Source organism: Hemiscyllium ocellatum, chromosome 50 (genome assembly GCF_020745735.1).
Source record: "Hemiscyllium ocellatum isolate sHemOce1 chromosome 50, sHemOce1.pat.X.cur, whole genome shotgun sequence".
Lineage (NCBI taxonomy): Eukaryota > Metazoa > Chordata > Chondrichthyes > Orectolobiformes > Hemiscylliidae > Hemiscyllium > Hemiscyllium ocellatum.
In genome coordinates this window covers 9,699,580-9,717,008 of record NC_083450.1, presented here as the reverse complement: position 1 = coordinate 9,717,008, position 17,429 = coordinate 9,699,580, and the positions used below count along the sequence as shown (strand labels likewise).

Sequence of the window (17,429 nt, the reverse complement as noted above, 5' to 3'; positions counted from 1 at the left end):
ATGGAGTGCAACTGGGTGTCATTGAGAATCACTGGGTCCCATTGGGTGTCACTGGGTGTCATTGAGTGTCTCTGGATTCCATTGAGTGTCACTGGGTGTCATTGAGAATCACTGGATCCCACTGTCGTTCACTGGGTGTCATTGAGAATCACTGGATCCCATTGAGTGTCGCAGGGTGTCATTGAGTGACACTGGATCCTATTGAGTGTCACTGGGTGTCATTGAGAATCTCTGGATCCCACTGTGGTTCACTGGGTGTCATTGAGAATCACTGGATCCTATTGAGTGTCACTGGGTGTTATTGAGAATCACTCGATCCCATTGAGAGTCACTGGATCCCATTGAGTGTCACTGGGTGTCATTGAGATGCACTGGATCCCATTGAGTGTCACTGGGTGTCATTGAGAATCAGTGGATCATATTGAGTGTCACAGGGTGTCATTGGGAATCACTGGGTCCCACTGAGTGTCGCTGAGAATCACTGGATTTCATTGAGTGCCAATGGGTGTCACTGGGAATCACTGGATACCACTTAATGTCACTGGATGTCATTGATAATCACTGGATCCCATTGAGTGTCACTGGGTCCCATTGACAGTCACTGGGTGCATTTGAGAATCACTGGGTCCCATTGGGTGTTACTGGGTGTCATTGAATGTCAGGGGGTGTTATTGAGAATCACTGGATTCCATTGAGTGTCACTGGGTGTCATTGAGTGTCACTGGATTCCATTGAGTGTCACTGGGTGTGATTGAGAATCACTGGATTATATTGAGTGTCACTGGGTGTCATTGAGTGTCACTGGGTGTCATTGAGTGTCACTGGATTCCATTGAGTGTTACTGGGTGTCATTGAGAATTGTTGGGTCTCACTGGGTGTCATTGAGTGTCACCTTATTCCATTGAGTGTCAGTGGGTGTAATTGAGAATCTCTGGATCCCACTGTGGTACACTGGGTGTCATTGAGAATCACTGGTTCCTATTGAGTGTCACTGGGGGTCATTGAGAATCACTGGGTTCCACTGGGTGGCATTGGGAATCACGGGATACCACTGAATGTCACTGGGTGTCATTGTGAATCACTGGGTTCCATTGAGTGTCACGGGCTATCATTGAGAATCACTGGGTCCCATCGAGTGTCACTGGGTGTCATTGAAATTCCCTGGATCCCATTGAGTGTCACTGGGTGTCATTGAGAATCACTCGATCCCATTGAGAGACACTGGATCCCATTGAGTGTCACTGGGTGTCATTGAGTGTCACTGGATTCCATTGAGTGTCACGGGGTGTGATTGAGAATCACTGGATTATATTGAGTGTCACTGGGTGTCATTGAGTGTCACTGGATTCCATTGAGTGTCACTGGATGTCATTGAGAGTCACTGGATCCCATTGAGTGTCACTGGGTGTCATTGAGAATCACTGGATCCCATTGAGTGTCACTGTGTGTTATTGAGTGCCACCTTATTCCATTGAGTGTCACTGGGTGTCATTGAGAATCACTGAATCCTTCTGAGTGACACTGGGTGTCATTGAGACTCACTCGGTCCCATTGAGTGTCACTGGGTGTCATTGAGAATCACTGGGTCCCATGAAGTGTCTCTGGGTGTCATTGAGAATCACTGGATCCTACTGATTGTCACTGGGTGTCATTGAGTGTCACTGGATCCCATTGAGCGTCACTGTGTGTCATTGAGAATTGTTGGGTCCCATTGAGTGTCACTGGGTGTCATTGAGTGTCATCATATCCCATTGAGTGTCACTGGGTGTCATTGAGAATCACTGGATCCTACTGAGTGACACTGGGTGTCATTGAGAATTGTTGGGTCCAATTGAGTATCACTGTGTGTTATTGAGAATCACTGCATCCCATTGAGTGTCACTGGTTGTCATTGAGAATCACTGGATACTACTGAGTGTCACTGGGTGTCTTAGAAAATCAGTGGATCCCATTGAGTGTCACTGGGTGTCATTGAGAATCACACGATCCCATTGAGAATCACTGGATCCCATAGAGTGTCACAGGGTGTCATTGAGAATCAGTGGGTCCCATTGAGTGTCACTGGGTGTCATTGAGAGTCACTGGATCCCATTGAGTGTCACTGGGTGTCATAGAAATTCCCTGGATCCCATTGAGTGTCACTGGGTGTCATTGAATGTCAGGGGGTGTCATTGAGAATCACTGGATCCCATTGAGTGTCACTGGGTGTGATTGAGAATCACTGGATTATATTGAGTTTCACTGGGTGTCATTGAGTGTCACTGGGTGTCATTGAGTGTCACTGGATTCCATTGAGTGTCACTGGGTGTCATTGAGAATCACTGGATCCCATTGAGTGTCACTGGGTGTTACTGAGCGTCACTGTGTGTTACTGAGTGTCAGTGGGTCCCATGGAGTGCGACTGGGTGTCATTGAGAATCACTGGGTCCCATTGGGTGTCACTGGGTGTCATTGAGTGTCTCTGGATCCCATTGAGTGTCACTGGGTGTCATTGAGAATCACTGGGTCCCACTGAGTGTCACTGGGTGTCATTGAGAATCTCTGGATCCCACTGTGGTTCACTGGGTGTCATTGAGAATCACTGGATCCCATTGAGTTTCGCAGGGTGTAATTGAGTGACACTGGATCCTGTTGAGTGTCACTGGGTGTCATTGAGAATCACTCGATCCCATTGAGAGTCACTGGGTCCCATGGAGTGTCACTGGGTGTTATTGTGAATCACTGGGTCCCATTGGGTGTCACTGGGTGTCATTGAGTGTCAAGGGATCCCATTGAGTGTCACTGGGTGTCATTGAGTGTCACTAGATCCCATTGGGTGTCACTGGGTGTCATTGAGTGTCACGGGATCCCATTGAGTGTCAATGGGTGTCATTGAGTGTCTCTGGATCTCATTGAGTGTCACTGGGTGTCATTGAGAGTCACGGGATCCCATTGGGTGTCACTGGGTGTCATTGAGTGTCACGGGATAACATTGCATGTCAATGGGTGTCATTGAGTGTCTCTGGATCCCATTGAGTGTCACTGGGTGTCATCGGGAATCACTGGGTCCCACTGAGTGTCACTGGGTGTCATTGAGAATCTCTGGATCCCACTGTGGTTCACTGGGTGTCATTGTGAATCACTGGATACTATTGAGTGTGACATTGGGTGTCATTGAGAATCACTCGATCCCATTGAGAGTCACTGGATCCCATTGAGTGTCACTGGGTGTCATTGAGAATCACTGGAGCCCATTGAGTGTCACTGGGTGTCATAGAGAATCACTGGATCATATTGAGTGTCACTGGGTGTCATTGGGAATCACTGGATCCCACTGAATGTCACTGGATGTCATTGAGAATCACTGGATCCCATTGAGTGTCACTGGGTGTCATTGAGTGTCACTGGATCCTATTGAGTGTCACTGGGTGTCATTGGGAATCACTAGATCCCATTGAGTGTCACTAGGTGTCATTGGGAATCACTGGATACCACTGAATGTCACTGGGTGTCATTGAGTGTCACCTTATCCCATTGAGTGTCACTGGGTGTCATTGAGTGTCACCTTATCCCATTGAGTGTCACTGGGTGTCATTGGGAATCACTAGATCCCATTGAGTGTCACTAGGTGTCATTGGGAATCACTGGATAGCACTGAATGTCACTGGGTGTTATTGAGAATCACTGGATCCCTTTGAGTGTCACTGGGTGTCATTGAGTGTCACTGGATCCCATTGAGTGTCACTGGTTGTCATTGAGAATCACTGGATTCTACTGAGTGACACTGGGTGTCATTGAGAATTGTTGGCTCCCATTGAGTGTCACTGTGTGTTATTGAGAATCGCTGGATCCCATTGAGTGTCACTGGGAGTCATTGAGTGTCACTGGATCCCATGGAGTGTCACTGGTTGTCGTTGAGAATCACTGGATCCTACTGAGTGTCACTGGGTGTCATTGAGAATCACTGTGTCCCATGGAGTGTCACTGGGTGTCATTGAGAATCACTGGGTCCCATTGGGTGTCACTTGGTGTCATTGAGTGTCAAGGGATCCCATTGAGTGTCACTGGGTGTCATTGAGAATCACTGGTTCCCACTCAGTGTCACTGGGTGTAATTGAGAATCTCTGGATCCCAGTGTGGTACACTGGGTGTCATTGAGAATCACTGGTTCCTATTGAGTGTCACTGGGTGTCATTGAGAATCACTGGGTTCCACTGGGTGGCATTGGGAATCACTGGATACCACTGAATGTCACTGGGTGTCATTGAGAATCACTGGGTTCCATTGAGTGTCACGGGCTATCATTGAGAATCACTGGGTCCCATCGAGTGTCACTGGGTGTCATTGAAATTCCCTGGATCCCATTGAGTGTCACTGGGTGTCATTGAGAATCACTCGATCCCATTGAGAGACACTGGATCCTATTGAGTGTCACTGGGTGTCATTGAGAATCACTGGATTCCATTGAGTGTCACTGGGTGTCATTGAGTGTCACTGGATTCCATTGAGTGTCACTGGGTGTGATTGAGAATCACTGGATTATATTGAGTGTCACTGGGTGTCATTGAGTGTCACTGGGTGTCATTGAGTGTCACTGGATCCCATTGAGTGTCACTGGGTGTCATTGAGAATTGTTGGGTCCCATTGAGGGTCACTGGGTGTCATTGAGTGTCACCTTATTACATTGAGTGTCACTGGGTGTCATTGAGAATCACTGAATCCTTCTGAGTGACACTGGGTGTCATTGAGAATTGTTGGGTCCCATTGAGTGTCACTTGTGTCATTGAGAATCACACGATCCCATTGAGAATCACTGGATCCCATAGAGTGTCACAGGGTGTCATTGAGAATCAGTGGGTCCCATTGAGTGTCACTGGGTGTCATTGAGAGTCACTGGATCCCATTGAGTGTCACTGGGTGTCATAGAAATTCCCTGGATCCCATTGAGTGTCACTGGGTGTCATTGAGAATCACTCAATGCCATTGAGAATCACTGGGTCCCATTGGGTGTTACTGGGTGTCATTGAATGTCAGGGGGTGTCATTGAGAATCACTGGGTCCCATTGAGTGTCACTGGGTGTGATTGAGAATCACTGGATTATATTGAGTTTCACTGGGTGTCATTGAGTGTCACTGGGTGTCATTGAGTGTCACTGGATTCCATTGAGTGTCACTGGGTGTCATTGAGAATCACTGGATCCCATTGAGTGTCACTGGGTGTTACTGAGCGTCACTGTGTGTTACTGAGTGTCAGTGGGTCCCATGGAGTGCGACTGGGTGTCATTGAGAATCACTGGGTCCCATTGGGTGTCACTGGGTGTCATTGAGTGTCTCTGGATCCCATTGAGTGTCACTGGGTGTCATTGAGAATCACTGGGTCCCATCGAGTGTCACTGGGTGTCATTGAAATTCCCTGGATCCCATTGAGTGTCACTGGGTGTCATTGAGAATCACTCAATCCCATTGAGAGACACTGGATCCCATTGAGTGTCACTGGGTGTCATTGAGTATCACTGGATTCCATTGAGTGTCACTGGGTGTGATTGAGAATCACTGGATTATATTGAGTGTCACTGGGTGTCATTGAGTGTCACTGGGTGTCATTGAGTGTCACTGGATTCCATTGAGTGTCACTGGGTGTCATTGAGAGTCACTGGATCCCATTGAGTGTCACTGGGTGTCATTGAGAATCACTGGATCCCATTGAGTGTCACTGTGTGTTATTGAGTGCCACCTTATTCCATTGAGTGTCACTGGGTGTCATTGAGAATCACTGAATCCTACTGAGTGACACTGGGTGTCATTGAGACTCACTGGGTCCCATTGAGTGTCACTGGGTGTCATTGAGAATCACTGGGTCCCATGAAGTGTCACTGGGTGTCATTGAGAATCACTGGATCCTACTGATTGTCACTGGGTGTCATTGAGTGTCACTGGATCCCATTGAGCGTCACTGGGTGTCATTGAGAATTGTTGGGTCCCATTGAGTGTCACTGGGTGTCATTGAGTGTCATCATATCCCATTGAGTGTCACTGGGTGTCATTGAGAATCACTGGATCCTACTGAGTGACACTGGGTGTCATTGAGAATTGTTGGGTCCAATTGAGTATCACTGTGTGTTATTGAGAATCACTGCATCCCATTGAGTGTCACTGGTTGTCATTGAGAATCACTGGATCCTACTGAGTGTCACTGGGTGTCTTAGAAAATCAGTGGATCCCATTGAGTGTCACTGGGTGTCATTGAGAATCACACGATCCCATTGAGAATCACTGGATCCCATAGAGTGTCACAGGGTGTCATTGAGAATCAGTGGGTCCCATTGAGTGTCACTGGGTGTCATTGAGAGTCACTGGATCCCATTGAGTGTCACTGGGTGTCATAGAAATTCCCTGGATCCCATTGAGTGTCACTGGGTGTCATTGAGGATCACTCAATGCCATTGAGAATCACTGGATCCCATTGAGTGTCACTGGGTGTGATTGAGAATCACTGGATTATATTGAGTTTCACTGGGTGTCATTGAGTGTCACTGGGTGTCATTGAGTGTCACTGGATTCCATTGAGTGTCACTGGGTGTCATTGAGAATCACTGGATCCCATTGAGTGTCACTGGGTGTTACTGAGCGTCACTGTGTGTAACTGAGTGTCAGTGGGTCCCATGGAGTGCGACTGGGTGTCATTGAGAATCACTGGGTCCCATTGGGTGTCACTGGGTGTCATTGAGTGTCTCCGGATCCCATTGAGTGTCACTGGGTGTCATTGAGAATCACTGGGTCCCACTGAGTGTCACTGGGTGTCATTGAGAATCTCTGGATCCCACTGTGGTTCACTGGGTGTCATTGAGAATCACTGGATCCCATTGAGTTTCGCAGGGTGTAATTGAGTGACACTGGATCCTGTTGAGTGTCACTGGGTGTCATTGAGAATCACTCGATCCCATTGAGAGTCACTGGGTCCCATGGAGTGTCACTGGGTGTTATTGTGAATCACTGGGTCCCATTGGGTGTCACTGGGTGTCATTGAGTGTCAAGGGATCCCATTGAGTGTCACTGGGTGTCATTGAGTGTCACTAGATCCCATTGGGTGTCACTGGGTGTCATTGAGTGTCACGGGATCCCATTGAGTGTCACTGGGTGTCATTGAGTGTCTCTGGATCTCATTGAGTGTCACTGGGTGTCATTGAGAGTCACGGGATCCCATTGGGTGTCACTGGGTGTCATTGAGTGTCACGGGATAACATTGCATGTCAATGGGTGTCATTGAGTGTCTCTGGATCCCATTGAGTGTCACTGGGTGTCATCGAGAATCACTGGGTCCCACTGAGTGTCACTGGGTGTCATTGAGAATCTCTGGATCCCACTGTGGTTCACTGGGTGTCATTGTGAATCACTGGATACTATTGAGTGTGACATTGGGTGTCATTGAGAATCACTCGATCCCATTGAGAGTCACTGGATCCCATTGAGTGTCACTGGGTGTCATAGAGAATCACTGGATCATATTGAGTGTCACTGGGTGTCATTGGGAATCACTGGATCCCACTGAATGTCACTGGATATCATTGAGAATCACTGGATCCCATTGAGTGTCACTGGGTGTCATTGAGTGTCACTGGGTGTCATTGAGAATCACTCGATCCCATTGAGAGTCACTGGATCCCATTGAGTGTCACTGGGTGTCATAGAGAATCACTGGATCATATTGAGTGTCACTGGGTGTCATTGGGAATCACTGGATCCCACTGAATGTCACTGGATGTCATTGAGAATCACTGGATCCCATTGAGTGTCACTGGGTGTCATTGAGTGTCACTGGATCCTATTGAGTGTCACTAGGTGTCATTGGGAATCACTGGATACCACTGAATGTCACTGGGTGTCACTGACAATAACGTGGTCCCATGGAGTGTCACTGAGTGTCATTGAGACTCACTCGGTCCCATTGAGTGTCACTGGGTGTCATTGGGAATCACTAGATCCCATTGAGTGTCACTAGGTGTCATTGGGAATCACTGGATAGCACTGAATGTCACTGGGTGTTATTGAGAATCACTGGATCCCTTTGAGTGTCACTGGGTGTCATTGAGTGTCACTGGATCCCATTGAGTGTCACTGGTTGTCATTGAGAATCACTGGATTCTACTGAGTGTCACTGGGTGTCATTGAGAATCACTGGATCCTACTGAATGACACTGGGTGCCATTGAGAATTGTTGGCTCCCATTGAGTGTCACTGTGTGTTATTGAGAATCGCTGGATCCCATTGAGTGTCACTGGGAGTCATTGAGTGTCACTGGATCCCATTGAGTGTCACTAGTTGTCGTTGAGAATCACTGGATCCTACTGTGTGTCACTGAGTGTCATTGAGAATCACTGTGTCCCATGGAGTGTCACTGGGTGCCATTGAGAATCACTGGGTCCCATTGGGTGTCACTGGGTGTCATTGAGTGTCAAGGGATCCCATTGAGTGTCAATGGGTGTCTTTGAGTGTCTCTGGATCCCATTGAGTGTCACTGGGTGTCATTGAGAATCACTGGTTCCCACTCAGTGTCACTGGGTGTAATTGAGAATCTCTGGATCCCAGTGTGGTACACTGGGTGTCATTGAGAATCACTGGTTCCTATTGAGTGTCACTGGGTGTCATTGAGAATCACTGGGTTCCACTGGGTGGCATTGGGAATCACTGGATACCACTGAATGTCACTGGGTGTCATTGAGAATCACTGGGTTCCATTGAGTGTCACGGGCTATCATTGAGAATCACTGGGTCCCATCGAGTGTCACTGGGTGTCATTGAAATTCCCTGGATCCCATTGAGTGTCACTGGGTGTCATTGAGAATCACTCGATCCCAATGAGAGACACTGGATCCTATTGAGTGTCACTGGGTGTCATTGAGAATCACTGGATTCCATTGAGTGTCACTGGGTGTCATTGAGTGTCACTGGATTCCACTGAGTGTCACTGGGTGTGATTGAGAATCACTGGATTATATTGAGTGTCACTGGGTGTCATTGAGTGTCACTGGATTCCATTGAGTGTCACTGGGTGTCATTGAGAATTGTTGGGTCCCATTGAGTGTCACTGGGTGTCATTGAGTGTCACCTTATTACATTGAGTGTCACTGGGTGTCATTGAGAATCACTGAATCCTTCTGAGTGACACTGGGTGTCATTGAGAATTGTTGGGCCCCATTGAGTGTCACTGTGTGTTATTGAGAATCACTGGATCCCATTGAGTGTCACTGGTTGTCATTGAGAATCACTGGATCCTACTGAGTATCACTGGGCGTCATTGAGAATCACCGTGTCCCACGGAGTGTCACTGGGTGTCATTGAGAATCATTGGGTCCCATTGAGTGTCACTGAGTGTCATTGGGAATCACTAGATCCCATTGAGTGTCACTAGGCGTCATTGGGAATCACTGGATACCACTGAATGTCACTGGATGTCACTGAGAATCACTGGGTCCCATGGAGTGTCACTGAGTGTCATTGAGACTCACTCGGTCCCATTGAGTGTCACTGGGTGTCATTGAGAATCACTGGATCCTACTGAGTGTCACTGGGTGTCATTGAGTGTCACCTTATCCCATTGAGTGTCACTCGGTGTCATTGAGTGTCACCTTATCCCATTGAGTGTCACTGGGTGTCATTGGGAATCACTAGATCACATTGAGTGTCACTGGGTGTCATTGGGAATCACTGGATAGCACTGAATGTCACTGGGTGTTATTCAGAATCACTGGATCCCATTGAGTGTCACTGGGTGTCATTGAGTGTCACTGGATCCCATTGAGTGTCACTGGTTGTCATTGAGAACCACTGGATTCTACTGAGTGTCACTGGGTGTCATTGAGAATCACTGGATCCTACTGAGTGACACTGGGTGTCATTGAGAATTGTTGGCTCCCATTGAGTGTCACTGTGTGTTATTGAGTGCCACCTTATTCCATTGAGTGTCACTGGGTGTCATTGAGAATCACTGAATCCTACTGAGTGACACTGGGTGTCATTGAGACTCACTCGGTCCCATTGAGTGTCACTGGGTGTCATTGAGAATCACTGGGTCCCATGAAGTGTCACTGGGTGTCATTGAGAATCACTGGATCCTACTGATTGTCACTGGGTGTCATTGAGTGTCACTGGATCCCATTGAGCGTCACTGGGTGTCATTGAGAATTGTTGGGTCCCATTGAGTGTCACTGGGTGTCATTGAGTGTCATCATATCCCATTGAGTGTCACTGGGTGTCATTGAGAATCACTGGATCCTACTGAGTGACACTGGGTGTCATTGAGAATTGTTGGGTCCAATTGAGTATCACTGTGTGTTATTGAGAATCACTGCATCCCATTGAGTGTCACTGGTTGTCATTGAGAATCACTGGATACTACTGAGTGTCACTGGGTGTCTTAGAAAATCAGTGGATCCCATTGAGTGTCACTGGGTGTCATTGAGAATCACACGATCCCATTGAGAATCACTGGATCCCATAGAGTGTCACAGGGTGTCATTGAGAATCAGTGGGTCCCATTGAGTGTCACTGGGTGTCATTGAGAGTCACTGGATCCCATTGAGTGTCACTGGGTGTCATAGAAATTCCCTGGATCCCATTGAGTGTCACTGGGTGTCATTGAATGTCAGGGGGTGTCATTGAGAATCACTGGATCCCATTGAGTGTCACTGGGTGTGATTGAGAATCACTGGATTATATTGAGTTTCACTGGGTGTCATTGAGTGTCACTGGGTGTCATTGAGTGTCACTGGATTCCATTGAGTGTCACTGGGTGTCATTGAGAATCACTGGATCCCATTGAGTGTCACTGGGTGTTACTGAGCGTCACTGTGTGTAACTGAGTGTCAGTGGGTCCCATGGAGTGCGACTGGGTGTCATTGAGAATCACTGGGTCCCATTGGGTGTCACTGGGTGTCATTGAGTGTCTCTGGATCCCATTGAGTGTCACTGGGTGTCATTGAGAATCACTGGGTCCCACTGAGTGTCACTGGGTGTCATTGAGAATCTCTGGATCCCACTGTGGTTCACTGGGTGTCATTGAGAATCACTGGATACTATTGAGTGTGACATTGGGTGTCATTGAGAATCACTCGATCCCATTGAGTTTCGCAGGGTGTAATTGAGTGACACTGGATCCTGTTGAGTGTCACTGGGTGTCATTGAGAATCACTCGATCCCATTGAGAGTCACTGGGTCCCATGGAGTGTCACTGGGTGTTATTGTGAATCACTGGGTCCCATTGGGTGTCACTGGGTGTCATTGAGTGTCAAGGGATCCCATTGAGTGTCACTGGGTGTCATTGAGTGTCACTAGATCCCATTGGGTGTCACTGGGTGTCATTGAGTGTCACGGGATCCCATTGAGTGTCACTGGGTGTCATTGAGTGTCTCTGGATCTCATTGAGTGTCACTGGGTGTCATTGAGAGTCACGGGATCATGTTGAGTGTCACAGGGAGTCATTGGGAATCACTGGGTCCCACTGAGTGTCACTGGGTGTCATTGAGAATCTCTGGATTCCATTGAGTGCCACTGGGTGTCATTGAGAATCACTGGATACCACTGAATGTCACTGGATGTCGTTGAGAATCTCTGGATCGCATTGAGTGTCACTGGGTCCCATTGACAGTCACTGGGTGCCATTGAGAATCACTGGGTCCCATTGGGTGTTACTGGGTGTCATTGAATGTCAGGGGGTGTCATTGAGAGTCACTGGATCCCATTGAGTGTCACTGGGTGTAATTGAGAATCACTGGATCCCATTGAGTATCACTGGGTGTCATTGAGAGTCACTGGATCCCGTTGAGTGTCACTGGGTGTCATTGAGAATCACTGGATCCCGTTGAGTGTCACTGGGTGTCATTGAGAATCACTGGATCCCATTGAGTGTCACTGGGTGTCAGTTGTGTGTCCCAAGTCTCACCCATTGGTTTCGGATGTTGTTGCGATAGAGTCACTGAGGGTCTCTGGCTGACTCTAGGTGATGCAGGATGTCCTTAGGTGTCACTCAGTGACACTGGGTGTAGTTGGGTGTCATTGAGATTCAGTGGGTGTCATTGAGAGTCGTCAGGTGTCCCTGGGTGCCATTGGATGTCCTTACGAGTCACTAGATGTTAATGGGCCCCACTGTGTGTCACCGGGAGTGGGTGTCATTGGGAGACAATTGATGTCATTCAGTGTCACTGGGAGTGTCTGGCTGGGTGTCACTGGTTATAACTGGGAGTCATTGGGTGATATGTGAGTGTCGCTGGGAGTCACTGGGTGCAACAGGGACTCATTCAGTATCTCTGGTCTCATTGGGTGTCACACAGTTTCTCTGGGTCACACTGCACCACTGTGGGTGTCTGTGGGTCTCACTGGGGCTCATTGGGAGTCTCGGGGTGCCTGGGTGTGTCTCTGGGAGTCACTGGGTGCCTGGGGGAGTCTCTGGGTCTCACTGTAAGTCACTAGGTCTCACTGGCTCTCTCTGGCTATCCCTGGGGGTGTAGCTGCCATCCTTGCCCTCCTGTGAATGCTCTCCCCTTTCTTCATATTCCCAGTTTCCTGATAAACATTATGAGGATATCGACAAGATCCGGAGACGGAAGGTGAATATCCGGGAGATGGCAGGAGGAGCTGCTGCCCCTCTCCCTCCCAACAGGCCAGAGGATCGACCGGGATCACCCTCATTACCGGGGGCACCGACCTCTGACCCAGCGTCCGCACACACTGCCCGTCCCCGGGCAGTGGAAGGGGGTCTGGGGGTCACACTGGGCGATGCTAACTACCAAGAGGTGAGAGTCACTGGAACCCATTTAGTGTCACTGGGTGTCATTGAAAATTACTGGGTCCCATTGAGTGTCACTGGGTGTCATTGAGAATCACTGGATTCCATTGAGTGTCACTGGGAGTCATTGAGTGTCACTGGATTCCATTGAGTGTCACTGGGTGTCATTGAGAATCACTGGATCCCATTGAGTGTCACTGGGTGTCATTGAGAATCACTCGATCCCATTGAGAGTCACTGGATCCCATTGAGTGTCACTGGGTGTCATTGATGGTCACTGGATCCCATTGAGTGGCACTGGATGCCATTGAGTGTCACTGGATCCCATTAAGTGTCACTGGGTGTCATTGAGTGTCACTGGATCCCACTGAGTGTCACTGGGTGTCATTGAGAATCAGTGGGTCCCATTGAGTATCACTGGGTGTCTTTGAGAATCAGTGGGTCCCATTGAGTATCACTGGGTGTCATTGAGAGTCACTGGATCCCGTTGAGTGTCACTGGGTGTCATTGAGAATCACTGGATCCCGTTGAGTGTCACTGGGTGTCATTGAGAATCACTGGATCCCATTGAGTGTCACTGGGTGTCAGTTGTGTGTCCCAAGTCTCACCCATTGGTTTCGGATGTTGTTGCGATAGAGTCACTGAGGGTCTCTGGCTGACTCTAGGTGATGCAGGATGTCCTTAGGTGTCACTCAGTGACACTGGGTGTAGTTGGGTGTCATTGAGATTCAGTGGGTGTCATTGAGAGTCGTCAGGTGTCCCTGGGTGCCATTGGATGTCATTACGAGTCACTAGATGTTAATGGGCACCACTGTGTGTCACCGGGAGTGGGTGTCATTGGGAGACAATTGATGTCATTCAGTGTCACTGGGAGTGTCTGGCTGGGTGTCACTGGTTATAACTGGGAGTCATTGGGTGATATGTGAGTGTCGCTGGGAGTCACTGGGTGCAACAGGGACTCATTCAGTATCTCTGGTCTCATTGGGTGTCACACAGTTTCTCTGGGTCACACTGCACCACTGTGGGTGTCTGTGGGTCTCACTGGGGCTCATTGGGAGTCTCGGGGTGCCTGGGTGTGTCTCTGGGAGTCACTGGGTGCCTGGGGGAGTCTCTGGGTCTCACTGTAAGTCACTAGGTCTCACTGGCTCTCTCTGGGTGTCCCTGGGGGTGTAGCTGCCATCCTTGCCCTCCTGTGAATGCTCTCCCCTTTCTTCATATTCCCAGTTTCCTGATAAACATTACGAGGATATCGACAAGATCCGGAGACGGAAGGTGAATATCCGGGAGATGGCAGGAGGAGCTGCTGCCCCTCTCCCTCCTAACAGGCCAGAGGATCGACCGGGATCACCCTCATTACCGGGGGCACCGACCTCTGACCCAGCGTCCACACACACTGCCCGTCCCCGGGCAGTGGAAGGGGGTCTGGGGGTCACACTGGGCGATGCTAACTACCAAGAGGTGAGAGTCACTGGAACCCATTTAGTGTCACTGGGTGTCATTGAAAATTACTGGGTCCCATTGAGTGTCACTGGGTGTCATTGAGAATCACTGGATTCCATTGAGTGTCACTGGGAGTCATTGAGTGTCACTGGATTCCATTGAGTGTCACTGGGTGTCATTGAGAATCACTGGATCCCATTGAGTGTCACTGGGTGTCATTGAGAATCACTCGATCCCATTGAGAGTCACTGGATCCCATTGAGTGTCACTGGGTGTCATTGATGGTCACTGGATCCCATTGAGTGGCACTGGATGCCATTGAGTGTCACTGGATCCCATTAAGTGTCACTGGGTGTCATTGAGTGTCACTGGATCCCACTGAGTGTCACTGGGTGTCATTGAGAATCAGTGGGTCCCATTGAGTATCACTGGGTGTCATTGAGAGTCACTGGATCCCATTGAGTGTCAGTGGGTGTCATTGAGTGTCACTGGATTCCATTGAGTGTCACTGGGTGTGATTGAGAATCACTGGATTATATTGAGTGTCACTGGGTGTCATTGAGTGTCACTGGGTGTCATTGAGTGTCACGGGATACCATTGAGTGTCAATGGGTGTCATTGAGTGTCTCTGGATCTCATTGAGTGTCACTGGGTGTCATTGAGAATCACTGGGGTCCACTGAGTGTCACTGGGTGTCATTGAGAATCACTGGATCCAATTGAGTGTGACACTGGGTGTCATTGAGAATCACTGGATCACATTGAGTGTCACTGGGTGTCATTGGGAATCACTGGATACCACTGGATGTCTATGAGAATCACTGGATCCCATTGAGTGTCACTGGATCCCATTGAGTGTCACTGGGTGTCATTGAGAATCACTGGATCCCATTGAGTGTCACTGGGTGTCATTGAGACTCTCTCGGTCCCATTGAGTGTCACTGGGTGTCATTGAGAATCACTGGGTCCCATGGAGTGTCACTGGATGTCATTGAGAATCACTGGATCCTACTGAGTGACACTGGGTGTCATTGAGTTTCACTGGATCCCATTGAGCGTCACTGGGTGTCATTGAAAATCACTGTATCCCATGGATTGTCACTGGGTGTCATTGAGAATCACTGGGTCCCATTGAGTGTCACTGGGTATCATTGAGAATCACTGGGTCCTATTGAGTGTCTCAGGCTGCCATTGGGAATCACTGGATCCACTTGAGTGTCACTGGATCCCATTGAGCGTCACAGGGTTTCATTGAGTGACACTGGATCCTATTCAGTGTCACTGGGTGTCATTGAGAATCACTGGATCCCATTGAGTGTCATTGGTTGTCATTGATGGTCACTGGATCCCATTGAGTGTTACCGGGTGTCATTGAGAGTCACTGGATCCCATTGAGTGTCACTGGGTGTCATTGATGGTCACTGGATCCCATTGAGTGACACTGGATCCCATTGAGTGTCACTGGATCCCATTAAGTGTCACTGGGTGTCATTGAGTGTCACTGGATCCCACTGAGTGTCACTGGGTGTCATTGAGAATCCGTGGGTCCCATTGAGTATCACTGGGTGTCATTGAGAGTCACTGGATCCCATTGGGTGTCAGTGGGTGTCATTGAGAATCACTGGATTCCATTGAGTGTCACTGAGTGTCATTGAGTGTCACTGGATTCCATTGAGTGTCACTGGGTGTGATTGAGAATCACCGGATTATATTGAGTGTCACTGGGTGTCATTGAGTGTCACTGGGTGTCATTGAGTGTCACTGGATTCCATTGAGTGTCACTGGGTGTCATTGAGAATCACTGGATCCCATTGAGTGTCACTGGGTGTTACTGAGTATCACTGGGTGTTAATGAGTGTCACTGGGTCCCTTGGAGTGTCACTGGGTGTCATTGATAATCACTGGGTCCCATTGGGTGTCACTGGGTGTCATTGAGAATCACTGGATCCCATTGAGTGTCACTGGATGCTATTGAGTGTCACTGGGTATCATTGAGAATCACTGGGTCCCGTTGAGTGTCACTGGGAGTCATTGGGAATCACTAGATCCCATTGAGTGTGTCTAGGTGTCATTGGGAATCACTGGATACCACTGAATGTCACTGGGTGTCACTGAGAATCACTGGGTCCCATGGAGTGTCACTGGGTGTCATTGAGAATCACTGGATCCTACTGAGTGTCACTGGGTGTCATTGAGTGTCACCTTATCCCATTGAGTGTCACTGGGTGTCATTGAGAATCACTGGATCCTACTGAGTGACACTGGGTGTCATTGAGAATCACTGGATCCCGTGGAGTGTCACTGGGTGTCATTGAGAATCACTGGATCCTACTGAGTGTCACTGGGTGTCATTGAGTGTCACTGGATCGCATTGAGTGTCACTGGGTGTCATTGAGTGTCACCTTATCCCATTGAGTGTCTCTGGGTGTCATTGAGAATCACTGGATCCTACCGAGTGTCACCATATCCCATTGAGTGTCGCCATATCCTATTGAGTGTCACTGGGTGTCATTGAGTGTCACTGGATCCCATTGAGTGTCACTGGGTGTCATTGAGTGTCACCTTATCCCATTGAGTGTCTCTGGGTGTCATTGAGAATCACTGGATCCTACTGAGTGACACTGGGTGTCATTGAGTGTCACCATATCCCATTGAGTGTCACTGGGTGTCATTGAGTGTCACTGGATCCCATTGAGTGTCACTGGGTGTCATTGAGTGTCACCTTATCCCATTGAGTGTCACTGGGTGTCATTGAGAAGTGTTGGGTCCAATTGAGTGTCATTGTGTGTTATCGATAATCACTGGATCCCATTGAGTGTCACTGTGTGTTATTGAGAATCACTAGATCTCATTGAGTGTCTCTGGGTGTCATTGAGTGTCACCGGATCCCATTGAGTGTCACTGGTTGTCATTGAGAATCACTGGATCCCATTGAGTGTCACTGGGTGTCATTGAGAATCACTGGGTCCCATGGAGTGTCACTGGGTGTCATTGAGAATCACTGGATCCTACTGAGTGTCACTGGATCCCATTGAGAGTCACTGGATCCCATTGAGTGTCACTGGGTGTCATTGAGTGTCACCTTATCCCATTGAGTGTCACTGGTGTCATTGAGAATCTCTGGATCCCACTGTGGTTCACTGGGCGTCATTGAGAATCACTGGATCCCATTGAGTGTCACTGGGTGTCATTGTGAATCACTCGATCCCATTGAGTGTCACTGGGTCCCA

The 17,429-nt window shown here is 48.7% G+C and overlaps 1 protein-coding gene across 1 annotated transcript in view; it reads left to right on the top strand.

The window, feature by feature from the left end:
- LOC132805549 (proline-rich protein 12-like) overlaps positions 1–17,429 on the top strand; it is a gene marked incomplete at its 3' end in the record, with an annotated part of 218,052 nt that overhangs the window by 65,541 nt on the left and 135,082 nt on the right. Inside the window, exons 10-11 of the mRNA XM_060820660.1 lie at positions 12,534–12,767; positions 13,985–14,218. Of these exons, the coding sequence (XP_060676643.1) occupies positions 12,534–12,767; positions 13,985–14,218 (468 nt within the window). The remainder of the gene's footprint in view (positions 1–12,533; positions 12,768–13,984; positions 14,219–17,429) is intronic.